Raw genomic sequence first — 21,304 nt, 5'->3', positions numbered from 1 at the left:
CAGGCTACAGGCAGCAGTAGAACTTGCATCTTTACCAGACGCTGCAAAAGGAGCGGTGATGTTGGAATGTATCAAACAACAGGGCAACGAGTTGACAAAAGAAATCCTAAGAACAGTGCCTAAGGGAGCAAGTCTAGGGCAGACGATCAAGTACGTATTAGAACACCGGGACAAGACCACAGCCCTACAGATTGCTGCAGCAGTTATGGCAATGCCGGAGGTTAGAGCTAGAGGAGGTCCAAAAGGAGGCCCATGCTTTGGCTGCGGGCGAATGGGCCATTTGAGAGCACAGTGCACGAATAAGGGAAGTTACGCGCGCCCAACAAGGGGTATGGGGAGCCTTACATGCTGGGCCTGTGGAAAACCAGGACACAGAGCACGAGATTGTCGGCGGTCGGGAAACGAGAAGCGGGGAGGGCAACTAGGGGGCCACCTCTCCCCGGTGAGCCGGCCTCAAGTAGCCCCCGTCAACAACAACACACCGCTGATGGACAGCTCCAGCGACCAAACTCCGAAGGGAAACCCCGCGTGGCCCTGGTCTTAGGGTGTGAGAAGAGACCCCGAGTGAAAGCGCATCTGATAGGCCCACCAGGGGCGGGTCCTTCTAGCATCCCCTTAATAATGATGCTAGATACGGGGGCAGATGTTACATGTGTGCCCTCGTGGTTGTGGCCATCGAGTTGGCCAGCAAAAGTGGCAAGCTCGTTAGATGGAGTGGGAGGCAGGGCGGAGGCTATGATTTCTGAAACCGATATCACAATTGTATTGGAGGACCCGGATAGGCCTGCTCAGATCATCCGTGTGCGGCCGTACATAACTGCCATAGGGGAACCATTGTTAGGGCAAGATGCCTTATCGCAAAGTGGCTTTCACCTGACAAATTTAGGGTAAGGGCCACTGCCTACCTCCTCGGGGCTCATTTCGCTGTCCCGCTGACATGGTGCTCCAATGAGCCTGTGTGGGTAGAGCAGTGGCTATTGACAGGGGACAAATTGGCGGCTGCCCGACAAATAGTAAGTAGAGAACTAGAGCAGGGACACCTGGAGGAAAGCCACAGTCCCTGGAACACTCCTATATTTGTGATACACAAAAAGGATAAGTCTAAATTTCGATTACTGCACGACCTACGAGCGGTAAATCAGCAGATGGAAGCGATGGGTGCCCTCCAGCCGGGGTTGCCACCACCATCAGCAATACCAAAGAATTGGCCAGTGGTGGTGATGGATATCCAAGATTGCTTTTTCTCTATACCATTAGCCCCTCAGGACAAAGCTCGATTTGCCTTCACACTGCCCTCAGAGAATCTGCAGGAGCCAGCAGCACGATATCAATGGACAGTCCTCCCGCAGGGCATGAAAAATTCACCTACGATTTGTCAGGCGGCAGTAGCTAAGGTATTGCAGCCGGTAAGGGCGCAGCTCCCGCGCGCGCTTATCATCCATTACATGGACGACCTCCTAATAGCTGCAGAGACCCAGCAAGAAACCGATCAGGCAGAACAGGCAGTAATTAACTGCCTAAATGAAGCGGGATTGTACGTCCAGAAAGCGAAGACGCAAAGGGGAGAATCTGTCGACTATCTGGGAACCACCATCCTCCCCAGAGCTGTGGTCCCACAGCCGATAAAGCTCAATAGAGAGATACGGACGTTGCATGATGTACAGCAATTGGTTGGAGCTCTCCAATGGCTGCGAGGGCTGATAGGTATTCCCAAGGAGTGGATGGAGCCACTGTTCGAGTTGCTCAAGGGCCACAAACCATGGGAACCGAGGCAGATGACACCGAACGCGTTAGAAGCCCTCCGAAAAATAGAAGATCTCATGGCAAAGGGCGGAGTAACGAGATACGACCCGGCCAGACCTATCAATCTGTACGTGGCAGTTACAAGAACAGGAGCCATAGGCGTTCTAGGACAAGGGGCGCCGGAGCGTCCGGAAGTCGTATGGTGGATAGTGTCGAACCAAATAAGTACGGCATACGTCACAATCGTAACAGCGTTGGCACAGATGATACAGAAGGGAAGGACCGCCACCGTTCGGCACTTCGCAAAGGAGCCTGAGTCTATTTACCTGCCGGTAAAAAGGAGTCAATGGGACAGCGTGGTCCAGAAACAAGATAGTATAGCAATAGCTTTAGAAGGATTCCCAGGAACAATCAGATTATCGCCTGTGCTGGAGATGTATACACACCTCTCCATCCTTCGGCCCCATCTAAAAGCCCGAGTGCTACAGCGACCTGCACCAGGGCGCACAGTGTTCACCGACGTGTCATCGGTGACCAGGGCAGCGGTCGTTGTGTGGCAAGATCAAAAGGCCCAATGGCACCGAGTGAAGATCAGCGAGCCGGACAGTAGCGTACAGCATCTAGAGGCCCGAGCTGTGGCGCAGGCATTGCAAATGTGGCCAGAAGAGCATTTGAATGTAGTGACAGACTCCATGTTCATCTTTAAATTGTTACACAACATGTCGTATCCCGGATGGGCCGGATCGCCCATTGCGCTAATGCTAGAAGAAGCCCTACAACAGCAGCGGGCCACTGCCTCCGTTATTCATGTTCGGAGTCATGAGGCAATCCAAGGAGTGTACCAAGAAGGCAACAATAAAGCCGATCAAGCGGCCAAAGGTGTGTGGACAGTCGCAGAAGCAAGGCAGGTGCACGACCTTCTCCATGTTGGTGCAAAAGCACTGGCAAAAAGCTGCAACATCCCCCTCACCACGGCTCGTGAAGTGGTTGCGACTTGCCCGTATTGCCAAAAAACCCCCCTGTGGGGCGCCGGCATCAACCCCAGGGGGCTGAAAGGAAACCAAATATGGCAAACGGACTTCACAATGTGCCAGCGACTTCGACCACGGCCCTGGCTGACTGTCACAGTGGACACACACAGCGGTATCATCGTGGCGACCCAACATAAACGAGTCACAGCGCGGGCGGCACAGTTGCATTGGCACACGGCAATGGCCTGGCTGGGTGCCCCAGAAACTATTAAAACAGACAACGGCACGTGTTTCACAGCGCAAAGCACGAAAGAATGGGCCGTACGGTGGGGAATTAAGCTAGTGCACGGTATTGCCTATAATAGCACAGGTCAGGCCATTGTCGAGCGAGCAAACCGCACTTTAAAGCAAAGGATCGAGATTCTTGGGGAGGGGGAGGGATATACACAAAGAATCCCCGCGCACAAACAATCAGAAATAATTATGCGCGCCTTATTCGGTCTGAATCAGTTCATCAGGGGGGAGGAGAACAAGACGCCAGCGGAAAAGCATTGGGCGGTCCGAGCAATGCACGAGGGACCAGACGTAAAGGTTCGAATCCCGGAAAAAGGGGAATGGGAAGAGGGGTGGCAGCTGGTAACCCAAGGACGAGGGTATGCAGCGGTCAGGCAGGGAGAAATGGTAAGATGGGTCCCTATGAAGTGGGTGCGCCCAGACCTCAGGGCAAGGACAAGACAGGAAGCAGAGAGTCAGGTGAATTAATGAATGTCTGAGCTTTGTTGCAGGGGAGGACCACCCTGAAAAGCTGATGATCCCTTCTAGCAGCAAAGACAGCATACAGGAGAAGAAGAACAGATGAGAAAAGGCGCGTGAAACCACAAGAAGAACGCGTAACCAGAAAACCCGAGAAGATGGCAGGGGGAGCAACCCAAGTAGCTCTCCTCGTAGCGATGCTGGGACTGGGACTCCAAGGGGTGAAAGGCGAACCAATGTTAGTGAAATGGGGTAGTAACAATCTATGGCTCACCTGGCAAACCGGACAGGAAATAAGCAATTTTGCCTGACGTTGGCGGGTGCGGGGCAGCCCTTTTAAGACATGCTTAATAGGGGTCCCATTGAATTTGACCGTAGACCTACCAAAGCTGAGAGAGCATTGACACGCTGAATGCGTCATTGCCCTGGGACCCGCAAGAGCTTGACCTTCTGGGTTCAGTAGTGGTAATTGGCTTGGGCTAGGACCATGGGCCAGGCAATTACTAATAGAAGAGTTGCACCTGCTGCTGATGCTCGTGCTAGGCATATTAGTATGTAGACTAGTGTTTAGATGCTTGGTAAGACAACTGCTAGAAAAGGGGTGGTCCCACCCACACCCACACTATGAACGCTTAACCCGCGACACGGCAATTTAAAGGAAATAGCATAGTCAAAGCATGGGGAGGGGGAGATGTAGGGAACGGCGATCGGAAGATCTCGCGATGGCACGGAAAGAGGAAGGAAGAGGAAGGATATGACGTAGAGATAGCAGTATGCTTGTAGGTATATAAGCAAATACATGCGTACAATAAACGCCATTTGCAGCATCCTCATATTGGTGTCAGTGCTCATTGGCCCGGAGGCTGGGGGAGCCTCCGTGCCGTCTCAGGCGAACGGGAGATTGTCGCATCAGAAGGCGACATGACAGACTCCATGTTCGTCTTTAAATTGTTACACAACATGTCATATCCCGGATGGGCCGGATCGCCCATTGCGCTAATGCTAGAAGAAGCCCTACAACAACGGCGGGCCACTGCCTCCGTTATTCATGTTCGGAGTCATGAGGCAATCCAAGGAGTGTACCAAGAAGGCAACAATAAAGCCGATCAAGCGGCCAAAGGTGTGTGGACAGTCGCAGAAGCAAGGCAGGTGCACGACCTTCTCCATGTTGGTGCAAAAGCACTGGCAAAAAGCTGCAACATCCCCCTCACCACGGCTCGTGAAGTGGTTGCGACTTGCCCGTATTGCCAAAAAACCCCCCTGTGGGGCGCCGGCATCAACCCCAGGGGGCTGAAAGGAAACCAAATATGGCAAACGGACTTCACAATGTGCCAGCGACTTCGACCACGGCCCTGGCTGACTGTCACAGTGGACACACACAGCGGTATCATCGTGGCGACCCAACATAAACGAGTCACAGCGCGGGCGGCACAGTTGCATTGGCACACGGCAATGGCCTGGCTGGGTGCCCCAGAAACTATTAAAACAGACAACGGCACGTGTTTCACAGCGCAAAGCACGAAAGAATGGGCCGTACGGTGGGGAATTAAGCTAGTGCACGGTATTGCCTATAATAGCACAGGTCAGGCCATTGTCGAGCGAGCAAACCGCACTTTAAAGCAAAGGATCGAGATTCTTGGGGAGGGGGAGGGATATACACAAAGAATCCCCGCGCACAAACAATCAGAAATAATTATGCGCGCCTTATTCGGTCTGAATCAGTTCATCAGGGGGGAGGAGAACAAGACGCCAGCGGAAAAGCATTGGGCGGTCCGAGCAATGCACGAGGGACCAGACGTAAAGGTTCGAATCCCGGAAAAAGGGGAATGGGAAGAGGGGTGGCAGCTGGTAACCCAAGGACGAGGGTATGCAGCGGTCAGGCAGGGAGAAATGGTAAGATGGGTCCCTATGAAGTGGGTGCGCCCAGACCTCAGGGCAAGGACAAGACAGGAAGCAGAGAGTCAGGTGAATTAATGAATGTCTGAGCTTTGTTGCAGGGGAGGACCACCCTGAAAAGCTGATGATCCCTTCTAGCAGCAAAGACAGCAGACAGGAGAAGAAGAACAGATGAGAAAAGGCGCGTGAAACCACAAGAAGAACGCGTAACCAGAAAACCCGAGAAGATGGCAGGGGGAGCAACCCAAGTAGCTCTCCTCGTAGCGATGCTGGGACTGGGACTCCAAGGGGTGAAAGGCGAACCAATGTTAGCGAAATGGGGTAGTAACAATCTATGGCTCACCTGGCAAACCGGACAGGAAATAAGCAATTTTGCCTGACGTTGGCGGGTGCGGGGCAGCCCTTTTAAGACATGCTTAATAGGGGTCCCATTGAATTTGACCGTAGACCTACCAAAGCTGAGAGAGCATTGACACGCTGAATGCGTCATTGCCCTGGGACCCGCAAGAGCTTGACCTTCTGGGTTCAGTAGTGGTAATTGGCTTGGGCTAGGACCATGGGCCAGGCAATTACTAATAGAAGAGTTGCACCTGCTGCTGATGCTCGTGCTAGGCATATTAGTATGTAGACTAGTGTTTAGATGCTTGGTAAGACAACTGCTAGAAAAGGGGTGGTCCCACCCACACCCACACTATGAACGCTTAACCCGCGACACGGCAATTTAAAGGAAATAGCATAGTCAAAGCATGGGGAGGGGGAGATGTAGGGAACGGCGATCGGAAGATCTCGCGATGGCACGGAAAGAGGAAGGAAGAGGAAGGATATGACGTAGAGATAGCAGTATGCTTGTAGGTATATAAGCAAATACATGCGTACAATAAACGCCATTTGCAGCATCCTCATATTGGTGTCAGTGCTCATTGGCCCGGAGGCTGGGGGAGCCTCCGTGCCGTCTCAGGCGAACGGGAGATTGTCGCATCAGAAGGCGACATGACAGACTCCATGTTCGTCTTTAAATTGTTACACAACATGTCATATCCCGGATGGGCCGGATCGCCCATTGCGCTAATGCTAGAAGAAGCCCTACAACAACGGCGGGCCACTGCCTCCGTTATTCATGTTCGGAGTCATGAGGCAATCCAAGGAGTGTACCAAGAAGGCAACAATAAAGCCGATCAAGCGGCCAAAGGTGTGTGGACAGTCGCAGAAGCAAGGCAGGTGCACGACCTTCTCCATGTTGGTGCAAAAGCACTGGCAAAAAGCTGCAACATCCCCCTCACCACGGCTCGTGAAGTGGTTGCGACTTGCCCGTATTGCCAAAAAACCCCCCTGTGGGGCGCCGGCATCAACCCCAGGGGGCTGAAAGGAAACCAAATATGGCAAACGGACTTCACAATGTGCCAGCGACTTCGACCACGGCCCTGGCTGACTGTCACAGTGGACACACACAGCGGTATCATCGTGGCGACCCAACATAAACGAGTCACAGCGCGGGCGGCACAGTTGCATTGGCACACGGCAATGGCCTGGCTGGGTGCCCCAGAAACTATTAAAACAGACAACGGCACGTGTTTCACAGCGCAAAGCACGAAAGAATGGGCCGTACGGTGGGGAATTAAGCTAGTGCACGGTATTGCCTATAATAGCACAGGTCAGGCCATTGTCGAGCGAGCAAACCGCACTTTAAAGCAAAGGATCGAGATTCTTGGGGAGGGGGAAGGATATACACAAAGAATCCCCGCGCACAAACAATCAGAAATAATTATGCGCGCCTTATTCGGTCTGAATCAGTTCATCAGGGGGGAGGAGAACAAGACGCCAGCGGAAAAGCATTGGGTGGTCCGAGCGATGCACGAGGGACCAGACGTAAAGGTTCGAATCCCGGAAAAAGGGGAATGGGAAGAGGGGTGACAGCTGGTAACCCAAGGACGAGGGTATGCAGCGGTCAGGCAGGGAGAAGTGGTAAGATGGGTCCCTATGAAGTGGGTGCGCCCAGACCTCAGGGCAAGGACAAGACAGGAAGCAGAGAGTCAGGTGAATTAATGAATGTCTGAGTTTTATTGCAGGGGAGGACCACCCTGAAAAGCCGATGATCCCTTCTAGCAGCAAAGACAGCAGACAGGAGAAGAAGAACAGATGAGAAAAGGCGCGTGAAACCACAAGAAGAACGCGTAACCAGAAAACCCGAGAAGATGGCAGGGGGAGCAACCCAAGTAGCTCTCCTCGTAGCGATGCTGGGACTGGGACTCCAAGGGGTGAAAGGCGAACCAATGTTAGCGAAATGGGGTAGTAACAATCTATGGCTCACCTGGGCAAACCGGACAGGAAATAAGCAATTTTGCCTGACGCTGGCAGGTGCGGGGCAGCCTTTTAAGACATCCTTAATAGGGGTCCCATTGAATTTGACCGTAGACCTACCAAAGCTGAGAGAGCATTGCACAAACACAAGCAATATTAGTAACTGCTTGAACACGCTGAATGCATCATTGCCCTGGGAACCGCAAGAGCTTGACCTTCTGGGTTCGGTAGCACCAATTAACTACACCGGTGCGGCATGCATGCACTTTGGGAATAATCAACAAGGGATAAATGTCTATAGAAACCTTAACTGGACCGGGTGGACCAATGTGTCCTCTAACCCGCTAGGTAGTTGGTTTGGTAATTGGCTTGGGCTAGGACCATGGGCCAGGCAGTTACTGATAGAAGGGTTGCGCCTGCTGCTGAAGCTCATGCTAGGCATATTAGCATGTAAACTAGTGTTTAGATGCTTGGTAAGACAACTGCTAGAAAAGGGGTGGTCCCACCCACACCCACATTATGAACGCTTAACCCGCGACACGGCAATTTAAAGCAAATAGCATAGCCAAAGCATGGGGAGGGGGAGATGTAGGGAACGGCGATCGGAAGATCTCGTGATGGCACGGAAAGAAGAAGGATATGACGCAGAGATAGCAGTATGCTTGTAGGTATATAAGCGAATGCATACGTACAATAAACGCCATTTGTAGCATCCTCATATTGGTGTCAGTGCTCATTGGCCCGGAGGCAGGAGGAGCCTCCGTGCCATCTCAGACGGACGGGAGATTGTCGCATTTAAAGGCGACAATGTTTCCTTGGAGACCAACAGAACCATAGCTTTGGTGAACACTGTCCTGTACCCATTCTTAAATCCCTTCATCTACAGTCTCAGAAACAAGACTGTGAAACTGGCCTTGAAGGAAGCCATTGGCCATGCAAAGGTTGGACTTTTCCCCCAATCATGATGTTTCTCGAGATAGCAATTTTAATTATGTATCATATAAAATATCACACACACACAGATATGTAGCTACTAAATACAGGTGCCTCAGGAGATTTATTTTCTTGTTGGATTGTAGTAGTGAAAGGAAGAAATGTGAATTGTGTGTCTTGGTCACAGGGGGTTATTATAAACAAAATCTGAAAAGTATTAATAAAATGCTGGAAATGTACTTCTTAGGACTGGGGCATAGACTGCCAGTGGGTGCTGACACCAGGAGGCTTTCATAAGCTTTCTCAGGAAATTTAGCTGAAAACTCTGGAGACGATGTCCCAGGACTGTTGAGAAAAGCTCAGAACATCTTCTCTCCCTGAATAACAGAAGATGCTAAGCACAAAAATTCAGCTCCAGCCTGGGTCCTTCTGCACTGCAGTGAAGGGTGTGGTGGCCCTGGTCTTCCCATCCAGGCCTACAGCTCCACTAGCTGAAAACTCTGGAGACGATGTCCCAGGACTGTTGAGAAAAGCTCAAAACATCTTCTCTCCCTGAATAACAGAAGATGCTAAGCACAAAAATTCAGCTCCAGCCTGGGTCCTTCTGCACTGCAGTGAAGGGTGTGGTGGCCCTGGTCTTCCCATCCAGGCCTACAGCTCCACTAGCTGAAAACTCTGGAGACGATGTCCCAGGACTGTTGAGAAAAGCTCAAAACATCTTCTCTCCCTGAATAACAGAAGATGCTAAGCACAAAAATTCAGCTCCAGCCTGGGTCCTTCTGCACTGCAGTGAAGGGTGTGGTGGCCCTGGTCTTCCCATCCAGGCCTACAGCTCCACCAGCAACGTGGGTAGGTTAGGGTATGCAGGCAGACAACTAGGCTCTGGCTTGAGGTTGAGCTAACCGACTAAACTGCTTACTAGGCACGTACTTGACTACATACATAGTAAAACTGGGACCAGTGAGGAAAAAAATACTTAGAGATGGACTGTTTATTGCAAAGGGGATAAAGCTGGCAAAAGGGAGGGATCAGTTAGATCATGGAAGAAAAAGCATGGGAAAATGGAGGGAGAGGGAATAAAAGGGGCCAGTTTTGTGTAAGCAAGCTGCTGGCAAGTACACTTGCCTGGCCAAGCTGTGTGCCTGGTCACTGCGGTCTGCCTTAGCGTCGTATTAAATCCTATTCCTAGCTACTTTCTGGGTGAGCGTTCTCTGTTCTGTGTGAGTACATGTGTGGAAGGCTTGCAGCCCTCAAGGCAGCCAGCTGCCAGAGACACCCGTGCAAGGGTGCGTGTGAGGTCTCCTGCAAGCTTGGAGTCTCATTAGCCGGTGAGCAAAAACAGGACCAGGCCATTTGCATGGTTCATGTTTATGAGTGCTGCTCGTGTCTCTGTGGTGCCTGTAAAGGTACTGTGCCCCTGGCTGCACTGATGTTTTGGTGGCCCACCATGTCCGTACAGAGTGTGTGTGTGCCTGTTGGAAGCACATGTGCAGCCTCACTGCTGGCAGGACCAGGGAGCAGAGAACCGCAGCAGTCTCCCATCCAGTGGACCAGGGAGGAGGAATCCCCTGGATCCAAAAGTCCACCAGGTTCAGCGTCCTTTAACAGTGCAGGCCTTGGAGGTGCTGCACCTGCTTGATCTTGATGTCAAGGTCCCTCTTCTCCATTACTTTGTGATCCCCAAAGGGGACAGAGACGACTATAGGCTTAGGCTTTGGGGTTGCAGCATGAAGGACCAGCTTTGGCACACATCTTTCTATTTCCCCACTGTTAATCTAAGCAATACGAACACAAAGATTTTATAAGTGTTTGGGTCAGTGATCCCCTAGAGTCAAAGGGAAATTATTATTTTTGTTGTTGTTGGTCAGACTTATCATCTGCCAACCTTTATTGTAAAAGTGGCTGGGTTTGGACGAGCAGTGCCGTATGAACTACCCTCCATTTTAAAGCTATCTTAGGAAAGTAGCACTACTTAGTCAATCTAAGTAGCAGGGTCAATGATCACTGTTTTGCTGCCAGTCCATGAGCAGGACAGTCGTGGTGAGCAAAACTTCATTGTCTGAGGATCTGCTGCACATTACTATACCCATCTTCATCATATCCATGGGTAAAAAAAAAAACTGGGGGATTTTTAAACTAAATACCTATTGCAAATATCTCAAGACCTGTTTTCTCCTTTTACACAATGGCTATTACTCTTGTATTAAGAATGGCAGGAAGGCATTTGGGTCGAGAAATTCTTTTGAGCTCTGTCAGACATTGCACAAGCATCTCCATAGCCACATTATTGCCATTTCTGCCTGCTGCAAAACTGTGCAGATAGCATAGGCACAAGAATAAGGTGTCCTAACTGCAAGCTTATATGTAGGTCTGGGCCAGCACAAGGCCATGGCTATTAGACTTTAAATGGTTTGTCTATGATTTTGTGAGAGAGGTGCACAGTCTACATGCAAAAGCATCTCAAGTGTAAAAGCTGGGAATGCAGTTTGTGTCATGAAAAGATCTTGAATGTCGGCCATCATCAGCATTTCATGCCTGTGGTCAAACCCCCAGAAACAGGGAAGGGCTGTATTTTCTATGATATGTAACAAATACAGGAAACTGGAACAAATGTCCAAAATCACATTTCTTTCCTGGAGTTAGCACTGGAAGTAGCGTGGGATGAAGAAGGAGTAGAAAGGAAACCTCAGTGAGAATGGCAATTAAAAAGGGTTATGAGTCTCATGGACTTTCTGTGGCTGTTTATGAACACAAAGTTTCAGGGCTACCGCCCCCCCCCCCCCCCAGCAGATAATGCCAAAGGCTGTGCTGGCCCCTTTGTTGTTAGTCTGCTTCTGAATAACTAAATGAATAAATAAGGACCTAACACTAATCACCCAGGGTGTCATATGCATAGAAATCCCCAGCCTGAGTACGCTTCATAGACTTCTTAAGCTTTCCACCCATGAAACCAAGAAGCCTTCCCTAAGCATTGGGATTTGAGAGTTGCAAAGGTTACTTCTCCATTTTGTTAAACACTGCTGAAAATCCAAGTGATGTAGGCCCTCCTGCATAAGCTGTGTATCATGGAGTAGACAACAGGTTGTCCAAGGGGAAAAGAGCAATTGCTGGCATGACAGCAAGTGAATGAGGGGAAGATCTCTGACGTGTGAAAAGACTGCGCTACTATCGCCAACAAGATGTGCAAATCTGGAGGGAAGCTTGCTGGTGGGCAAATAGGGACTAAAACGTAGCTACAAGTTTGGCTGCATGTGTTTCAGTGAGGAAGAAAGAGAGGTCACTGCTATCTGGTTGTGAAGGCTTGGAGTCTGGAAGGCTTAGCAAGGTCTCAGAGCACTTCCTCTGCCATGTTGTCCAGTTCTGAGGCAATGATTCTCCACGTACACAGGTCTGTAGCCAGTCTCCAGCAAGCTCCTTCAAAACACGACTCTGCTTATGGCCTTAGAGAGAGCCACACACCTACTTTTTATACATTGCTGCACTGATGGCTGTGACGGAAACTGTGCCAAAAGCTTTGCCCAGCCCAAGTGCACAGCATTTTGAGTAACAGCATCGCTGTCTGCACTCAACCACTTCTTGTCATGGGGAGCTGGTGCACATGCTCGAGGGAGCTCTCTCAGCACAGTGCTCACAGCCTTCATGCAGATGAAGAGAAATTCTGCAGAGAAAGATGTATTGGAGGGTGTGTGTGGGGAAACGGAGATAGAAGTCCAGGACTTACATCTTCTGCGAAGCCATGGGGGATTTGTCGCTCATCGCAGTGCTCGTTATTTCAGTCTCTCGTAAAAGTCTTTGGCAGTTGTCTCCATCTGCAGGGGGATATATGTGACTGAAGATAATGTTTCTCCCAATGACCCTTCATCCTGGTGATAGGTATATTCTCTCCTGACCATGGCACTCAAACTCTCTGCTGATGATTGCCCTTTTGGCATCTGTATATGCCAAGGTTTCAAAGCTGTACTCTTGGATGGAAGCCAGATAAACTGGAGTGAATAATTCTGGTGGCCAGCACAATCGTCTCAGGAGGGATTAACTTGTTCTGTTAGAGGCTGTAGGTCTTGATTTTGGGCTGCTGAGAACTCACTTCACATTGAAACAGCTCAACGTGCGGTCATTTCAGGAGTCCTTGCTTCAGTGACCCAGCCACAGAAATCTTGGGATGCTGGGAATAGTATGCTTATTATTCCATTGCCGCCGTCTTTTAAAACTGTGTTAGGAAAAACAATGCTCAGGGGCTGTGAAGGCCTCAGCACTGTTTTGCAGGTTGGCCAAGGCTTGTCATGTTCCTTGTATGTTAGGGTTTGCAGGTACAAGACCATGAGAACAATGGGAAAAAACATGAGAAGAAAAAAATGCTGCCATGGAGTGTCTGGAAAAGACTGTCTCAGTGGCAAATAGCAGGCCCCTAGCATGACCATGATTGACCACAGCGCTGCAAAGAAGGCTGAATTTATCTCAACACAACGGGGACTGGAGGGTGGCCCTGGTTTTAGATAAATGTCTATATCAGTTGAGTAGATCAACTGGCTATATGTGACCACAAGACAGGAAAGGGAGGGTCGGATACCACTGCAGAGAGACATTCAAGGTTCATGAGGGGTTAAACAGAGGAGCTTTAATGAAGGGCTTACACTCCAAACTGTGCAGGGAGCCCAGAGAACCACACGGAGGGGTCACTGATTGGAGGCTGCTGGATGCCCAGGTGGGACGGCCAGGGGGGACTCACTTTGTATATCCTAAGGGCACCTTTTAGCTACTAGAACTATTTCCTTGTATTGACTGTGCTAGGCTTCAGTAGCTACTGGCTGCGAAGCAGCAAGACATTGTTGTTAAAACAGAGAATGCATGTCCAACCTTGATGGGTTTCGGTCAGTGTGAAGAGAGCACGCTCTGGGGCTGCAATCATGTGCTCTGCCAGTCCCCTGACTCCTCACCAGGTCTTCTACAGGTGTTCTTGCTGCACTCCACCCCATGACTGACAGAGACGTAGTATTGGTGCCACCAGTGTGCAGACACGGTTCGGACATGCCTTTCAGGCATTGGCTTAACTAGCAGTTAAGGTATACAAGCACCTAAATGATTGTAAATATATAGTAAATTATAATATATATGCATGCAAAACCAATCCACCCAGAAGACCAGGAGTATGTTGTGTTTTTCCCATAGTCCTAAATTCAACAGCCATGATGACAGTGAATGCCAGGGGTTGTCCCATGCTGATTTTTTGGATTTTATATCATGTCATACTTGAAGTAGGCTCATTATCTTGTGGACGTCAGGTTTGATCCGCTTACTGCAGTTTCTTCAGTGCCATAGCTACTGTCAGCGTACAGGGCTGGGATGGAGAGCAGCAACATTGTGCCTCTGCTTGGCATATTCATCAGGTCACGGTTCTCCAGGTGAGAGCCTCCTAGGCAGACTATAGACTAGGACACTCTCCCCTTTGATTAGTACCAGGTGGGTATCTCCTGCTCATCAGCAATAATTTCCCCTTCCAAGTGTTTGGGTTTAGTCACATCATGCACCCACACAGCACGCCCTGTAGACTCAAAACCACCCAGTTGCTGGGTGGGCCTCAGGGAATCTACTTCCTGGATAGTGGGGACACCTATCCGGTCACATATCAGCTGGGCTATTTGGTCTCTATGTGCATCACAGGGGTTGGGATCTGGTGTAATGGATCACAACTTTCACCTCCTCAAGATAGTTCGAGTCAATGAGTCCTGCAATGATGTCTACTCCCCAGAGAGCTAAACTAGTACAGGGCACCATGCAATCATAATACCCTAGAGGTATGGCAATGGCCAACCTCATACTCACAAGATGATGGCTATCTGGTTCTAGGGTTGTTTCTTTGTGTGGCCATCACAGATCCAACCCTGCACTCCCGGGCCTGGTTCACACGGGGAAGCAGGCTTGGCGGTGCAGCCACTGCACTCTAAGCACACGCGGCCGCTCGATGGCGTCCCCTTTGAAATGGGCATATGGGGTAGAGCCATGCAGAGGGCAGTCACTGAGGCAGGCATTGCCTGACAGATGTGTTTACTCCAACCTGTGAGAGTACCAGTAGGAGATAATTCACACAGCTGCTCTTTGAGCAGCCCATTCATGTGTTCTTTCAATCCCACCCCTTGTGGATGGTAAGCTGTGATAAATTCAGGTTATTCTTCTCTCTCCAGCCCAATTTCAAATGCCACTCCCTGCAAAATGAGTGTCCTGATCACTTTGGATTTCCACCAAGGAACTATAAAACTCAGTCAAGTCTTCTAATGCCTTAATGAAGTGAGCCTGGGTAGCTGTGGCAGAAGAGTGGGTGTACAATAAACTGGAGCAGGAATCTATAGTGATCAGGACATATTTGTGCCACTGGCTCTCCAGTAGGGGACACCAATTTGCCACACCTCCCCAGGCTTTTGTCCTCTGCAAATATACAGCTTTTCGGTCTGCAACCACCATGGAGCTAAGTGGGTACAACGGGGGCAACGCTGTCTTGTCCCTTTTTATGCCATGATGGTGGTGTGAAGACCTTGAACACTAGTCCATTGGGTGGCCCTATCTCCACCCAGATGGCCACTTTTGTGGTGAATCCAATCTGCTAACCCTGGAGCAATAATCACACTAACAGCCGCCATAGCATCTACCTTGGCATCTCTGGAATTACGAGTTGCATGGGTGTCTGCATGTCTTGTGGCAATTCAATATTGGGTGCTGGTGATGGCAAAGGACTTGAGGAGGTGGGGACAGATCCTGTGGGCCAACAACTGTTGCACAGCTGGTGTCAGCAACAGGACTTTGGTTTTTATGACCATGGGGCCCTCTTTGCTCAGAAGAGATAGGGTCAGCCTGAACAAGCAGGGCAGAAGCATCTTTGCTGACAGCCTGGCAAACTTGGTAAGGAGATGGTTCCACTGGGAACGACCAGAGGCAGAGGATGACCAACAGTCAGTAAAGCCACAGCAATAGGCACGCTGGCCAGTGTGTCCAGGGGAGAGCTCTGGGAGCCAGGACACATCCTAGGAACCCACTGCCTCCACCAGCAGAAAAGACACAAAATGCAGTCCATCCTTCTCCTTGAGAGAGAAGCCAGAGGAGCCCTCTCCAGCCCCAGATGATCTGAGAGCAGGACTGCAGGTGGCCAGAGGTCATGAAATTCAGCAGAAATGACCAGCTCCAGCCTTGGGTGAGACAGAAAAGCAGGTTTCCTTGTTCTGTGAGGAAACTGCTTTGAAGCAGTCCCTCAGGTCATCACCCCTGCTAGAGCAAAGAAAAGCACGTTGGTGCCCATTGGCCTCCAGGGCAGGTGTGCCTGTGCTGCCCCGCCTCATGTGCTCACCTGGTTGCCCAATTGTGATGTCACAGTCTCTGATGTCACAGTTACTGGTGACCATGGAGGAGATGGTCAGGCTCCAACAGTCTCAGCTGTCTGCCATCCCCCACCTTCCAAGTCAGGCTTGCCCTCTGGGGCTTCCCCACCTGCAAGGGGTATTTGGGGGAAACCCCACCTGACCTGAGATTGAACCTGTTACATGGAGATGTTCCCCGATGGAGGGGAAGAGGCCAGCCCTGCATGGCCTCTCTTCTGCACCAGAGCCCGGCAGATCCTGCAGCATGGCTGTCTGCGGACCCCCATGTGGGGCTCAGCCGGGACTGGGCAGGGGCTGGGCGCTCAGACCTCCCACACTCTGGAGGATCATTTAGGAGTCATTTAATAATACCCCAGCCCTTTCCATGTCTGAGGTCTGTGATGCCAGCTCCAGCTCAGCTCTGGCTTTCCTCACTCCATCCATGCACAGACACGGTCTTGATGCTCCCCCCAGGCAGCCCGTGCTCCTTCCACCCTCTCTGCACATCCATCCCGGCACCCTGAGCACTGGTGCTGCTGCCAGGGCAGAGGTGGAGGATCCCCCAGAGCAGCTCCTCAGGGAGCTCCCCAGGGAAAAGCTGTGCCCAGCCCCAGCCCCAGCCGCTGCCCCAGCGTGGCAGAGGGGAGCTGCCCTCTCCTGACCCACCCTGGCAGTGCCAGCCCCACCTCAGCCTGCTCCTGAAAGGCTCCAGTGCAGCCCTGGAGGGAGCTGGAGCTGCCTTGGGCCTGCAGCAGTCTGGCAGCAGAAGGGTTTGACATGAGCACAGCAGCAGCAGTGCCGGGAGCAGGGGAGGAGCAGGGAAATTGGGGTGAAGACCCCTGCCCTCAGCTGCACGGCCGGGGCACTGGATGGGTGGTGCCTTTGTGGCCAGACAGGCTCCATTTTCAGGGTGGATGCCTGCTCGAGGTTAGGAGCACTGGGATACTCATGGGCTTCAGTGCAGCCATGACCATGGTGAGGGTAAGTGGGCAAACCTAGGCACAAACAATAGCAAAGGTTGGGGCTGGTGAAGGCCCTCCCTCTCCTCCTTGTGGAATAGTCCCCAGGCAATGCTGGACTCCAGTTTGGCCGACTGAAGGGGAGCACAGGGAGGGTGGAAGAGGCAGATGGAGCCTCTTGGGGTGTGTGAGGGAGTTTTCCAAAGCCCAGGGCTGAGCCAGGGACCTTTGCATCTTCCCCCGAGGCTCTCCCAGCCAGGCTCATTCTGCTCTGCCCCAGGTGCTCTTGTCCACCATGCCACCATGCCGGAGCGGAGACTGAGAATTCACAGAATCACAGAGGAGTTTTGCTGGGAAGGGACCTCCGGAGGTCTCCAGTCCAACCTCCCACGCAAAGCAGGGCTGGTTGGAGCCCTGCAGTCCCATCTGGCCATCACTGGACTGTGGCTGACCCCGGGGACCCTCCCCAGTCCTGCTCTGCTCCTCGTCCAGGCTCTGCAAGATGACACCTCTCATCAGTGGGTCCCTGCCCTGCCTGCCTCACCAGCACCCTCAGCCCTCGGCTCTGCTTCCCACATGGAGCTGCCCTGCTGTGGGGCCATGGGCCATGCTGGTTGGGGCAGGAAGCAGACCCAGCTGGACAGGGATCACCACCACTGATACTGCTGGCACCTCTCTGTGCTCATGGATGGTGCTCAGAGGGACTCCAGGGCACTTGCAACGGCATATGCGTTTGGGGGGGCACCAGCTCCAACCTGTGATGTTTCACTGAGGGTGCAGGAATCACTCTCCAGTGCCCCTTCCCTGGGCCTCCTGGGTCCCCACTGCCTCTCCTGGGATTGCAGAGCCCTCGTTTCCCCCTGCATACCTGGATTTAATGCTTTCCCTTCTGGTTACTGCAACATCGACCATCCCTCATTTTGTGAGGCTCCACTCACTGCCCACCCCCAGGCACACACTGTCCCTGGAGATCCCCTGGGCTCTCACAGGGCTCAGATTCCCCTACAGAAGGATGGGCATCTCTCATCAGCACTGTCACCTGTGGGACAGCCCCAGGCAAGCAATTCAGAGACCATTCCCCATCTCCACTGGCACTGGTCACCGAGGAATGAGTTCTGAGTGCAGCTCTCAGTCCCTAACAGATCATCCAAGAACTCTGAGCTCGTCCCCTAGAACCCATGGAGTTCACAAGAACACCAACCCCTTAGTGGTGCAATCCCTTGGGTGTATTTTTGACTCCATCTTCTGAAGAAAGGCCAGATTCCAGGCGAGTCACAGGGGAGATCCACTTTTATTATGGAAATGTTGTTCTGGAGGCCAGGACTGACATAAGGGTGCCCAGTGCCTGCTCCTGCCTGTACTTCCAGGACACATGCACATGGAAACTCAACCCAACCACCACCAGGTCATGAGAAGTCCTGGGTCATATCCACAGCACAGAGCACAGAAGGCCAGCATGGAAATGAGAGAACAACTCTAAAAAGAGAAAGTCCTGCTGCTGTGTGAGGACATGTCTCCAGGAAAGCTGCAGTCCCCCCAGGAAGGCTGCAGTGAGGAAATGCCTGCTGCAGCAGTGGGGGGGATGATACTGCCAAGCACGGGGTCTGTCCCCACAAGCTGCTGCCTGACTTCCCTCCCCTCCCCTCCCCCTCCACTTGTGGTGCTGGAGCACTGTAGAGGGAAGGGACGAGCGCACAGTGACACTTGGCTGCCACTCTTGCAGGAGAGCGGTGTGAGATCACACCCTGACTGTGTCCAGGGGAGCTGAGCTCTCCTAATGGACATGGGACCCATGGTCTCCTCCCGCCTGTACTCATCTGAGCCTGACTCTGTGCCTCTGACCTCCCTTGGTGTCAGTGCTGAAAGAGACAATGCAAATAGAAACTCTCCCCATTGCCTCGGGGGCATCCGAGGGAGCTCAGACTAGCAGGTGCTGAGGTTCCGTCTTCTCTGCTGATGAAGGGGGAACCCTGGCTTCCTGCTTCAACATGGCCTCTGGGTCAAATACAAGAGAGGGCTTACTGAGAAGTAAGATGAACCTAAACATTTCATTTTCACATGAATATAACAGAGAAAAGTAAGCAAGAAAGAAATGAAAAATATGTATACTTGAGGCTGAATACCCTGGGAAAGATGAACAGATGCACATGGGACAGTTATTGGCATTGACATCATTCCCATTGAATCATTTTCCTCAGGACATCCTTGAGCTCCTTGTTCCTCATGCTGTAGATGAGGGGGTTCACTGCTGGAGGCACCACCGAGTACAGAACAGCCACCACCAGATCCAGAGCTGGGGAGGAGAGGGAGGGGGGCTTCAGGTAGGCAAACGTGCCAGTGCTGACAAACAGGGAGACCACGGCCAGGTGAGGGAGGCACATGGAAAAGGCTTTGTGCCGGCCCTGCCCGGAGGGGATCCTCAGCACAACTGTGAAGATCTGCACATAGGACAGCACAATGAAAATGAAACACCCAAAGACTAAACAGGCAATAACCACAATAAGTCCAAGTTCCCTGAGGTAGGTGTCTGAGCAGGAGAGCTTGAGGATTTGGGGAACTTCACAGAAGAATTGCTCTACTGCATTGCCTTGGCACAGTGGTATTGAAAATGTGTTAGCAGTGTGCAGGAGAGCGTTGACAAAACTACTGGCCCAGGCGGATGCTGCCATTTTGACACAAGCTCTGCTGCCCATGAGGGTCCCGTAGTGCAGGGGTCTGCAGATGGCAACGTAGCGGTCATAGGCCATGACTGTGAGGAGAGAACACTCAGCTCCAAGTGAAAAGACAAACAGGAAGAGCTGGGCAGCACATCCTGAGTAGGAAATGGCCCTGGTGTCCCACAGGGAATTGGCCATGGATTTGGGCACAGTGGTGGAGATGGAGCCAAGGTCGAGGATGGAGAGATTGAGGAGGAAGAAGTACATGGGGGTGTGGAGGCGGTGGTCGCAGGCTACGGCTGTGATGACAAGTCCGTTGCCCAGGAAGGCAGCCAGGTAGATGCCCAGGAAGAGTGAGAAGTGCAAGAGCTGCAGCTCCCGTGTGTCGGCGAATGCCTGGAGGAGGAACTCGTTGAAGGAGCTGCTGTTCAACATTTGCTCCCCCTGGCCATGGGGGACTGTCCAAGGAGGAAAAGACATTGACAAGTTAGGAGAGACTTTTAAAGGAAAATAAATAAATAATGTTTTTCCTCTCTTATTAAAAATCCCATATTTCTTCTCTCTTTATTGGGAGGCCCTTTGCCCAGTTCTCTTGCTTGAGCTCTGGTTTGTGTCAGCAGAGTGTATCATGAGGAGCAGGGACCTCTGCCCATAGGTTCCGGAGGAGTCTGTCCTGCTGTACAGCAGGGGGTACAGGGGAATGGGGGTGACTAGCTCTGAGACTCATAATTTCTGTCAAATGAAATTCACTCATCTTGTGGAAGAGCTTTTCAGCATCTTCTCTCCCAATTCTAAAGGACAAGGGTTGCAGAAGTGAGTTTCAGGGATTTTTAAAATGTTGTTGATTTTCTTTGAGAGGCCCTTGTCTCCCCTGGGGAGTGCCCTTTAAAAGTAGAAATCCTTGGCATTTCTACTGTGGGTCCTGAGAGGAAAGCATCCACTGTCACTTGGAGTGGGGACATCTCGACTGTCTAGCAGTCTCATTCCTACCTGTCCTGTGCTTGCACCTCTTTGAGCTGGAGCATGCTGTTCCCCCAAAAGAAACCAGCCCCTGCTGAGAGCAGACAAATACAGTTTCAAAGTGCACATCTCCAACCTTCTCACCCTTTCTCCAGGCACCTGAGGGAGGTCTCCACACTCCCCTTCTAGCCAAGGACACACAGGGCTCTTTTCAGATGCCCATGTACAGCCTCCCACCACCATCTCCATGCTCTCAGCATCTCTGCAGCTTCATAGAGATGCTATGAGATCACAGAGATGCTATGAGACAGCTGTGTCTTTCTAGAGTGCAGCTTACAGCCTGGCAAGACCCAACAGGGAAACAGTCAAGACTGTTAGGATTGAAGATGGGGTCTCCTCAAAGGAGAGTCAGCTAATTTCCCAACTCCACAGACTGTGTTTCCTTTATCTGCACAAGTTTGAAGGGGGCTGGGGCAACCTCATTTCCATGCAGACTCCTCTGCTCTAAAACTCTCAGTGCTGGTGTCTGAGCTGCAGCTGAAACCTCCCAACCCCAGGCAGATCGAGAGAAGAACAGGAGCAGCATGGACAGGAGGGAAAAAAAAGGAGCAACATCATGATCCTGGTGCTGAAGGAGGCAAGGAGAGAGACAGACAGAGGGGCACTTGGGAAAGCCTTCACCTTACCCAGCTGGACATGCCACCTCGCAGACAGTGACATTTGCAGAGCAGTCGCTCTCAGCCCCTTTGTTGGGCAGCACAAAACAGGCCCGTGGCAGCTGTCAGGCCCCT

The 21,304-nt window shown here is 51.6% G+C and overlaps 1 protein-coding gene across 1 annotated transcript; it reads right to left on the bottom strand.

Annotated features, from left to right (window-relative positions):
• Positions 1-19,067: 19,067 nt before the first annotated feature.
• LOC135326369 (olfactory receptor 14C36-like) lies at positions 19,068-19,988 on the bottom strand. The gene has a single exon (XM_064504251.1). It carries the CDS (start codon positions 19,986-19,988, stop codon positions 19,068-19,070), a length of 921 nt encoding a protein of 306 aa, XP_064360321.1.
• Between the last annotated feature and the right edge of the window lie 1,316 nt (positions 19,989-21,304).

Source organism: Dromaius novaehollandiae, unplaced genomic scaffold, assembly GCF_036370855.1.
Source record: "Dromaius novaehollandiae isolate bDroNov1 unplaced genomic scaffold, bDroNov1.hap1 HAP1_SCAFFOLD_27, whole genome shotgun sequence".
Lineage (NCBI taxonomy): Eukaryota > Metazoa > Chordata > Aves > Casuariiformes > Dromaiidae > Dromaius > Dromaius novaehollandiae.
The sequence above is the reverse complement of the archived record's forward strand: the minus strand, read 5'-3'. Positions and strand labels throughout refer to the sequence as shown.

Excerpts from the sequence above, each read along its gene's own strand:
- LOC135326369 (XM_064504251.1), bottom strand. The coding sequence starts at position 19,988 with ATGTTGAACAGCAGCTCCTTCAACGAGTTCCTCCTCCAGGCATTCGCC.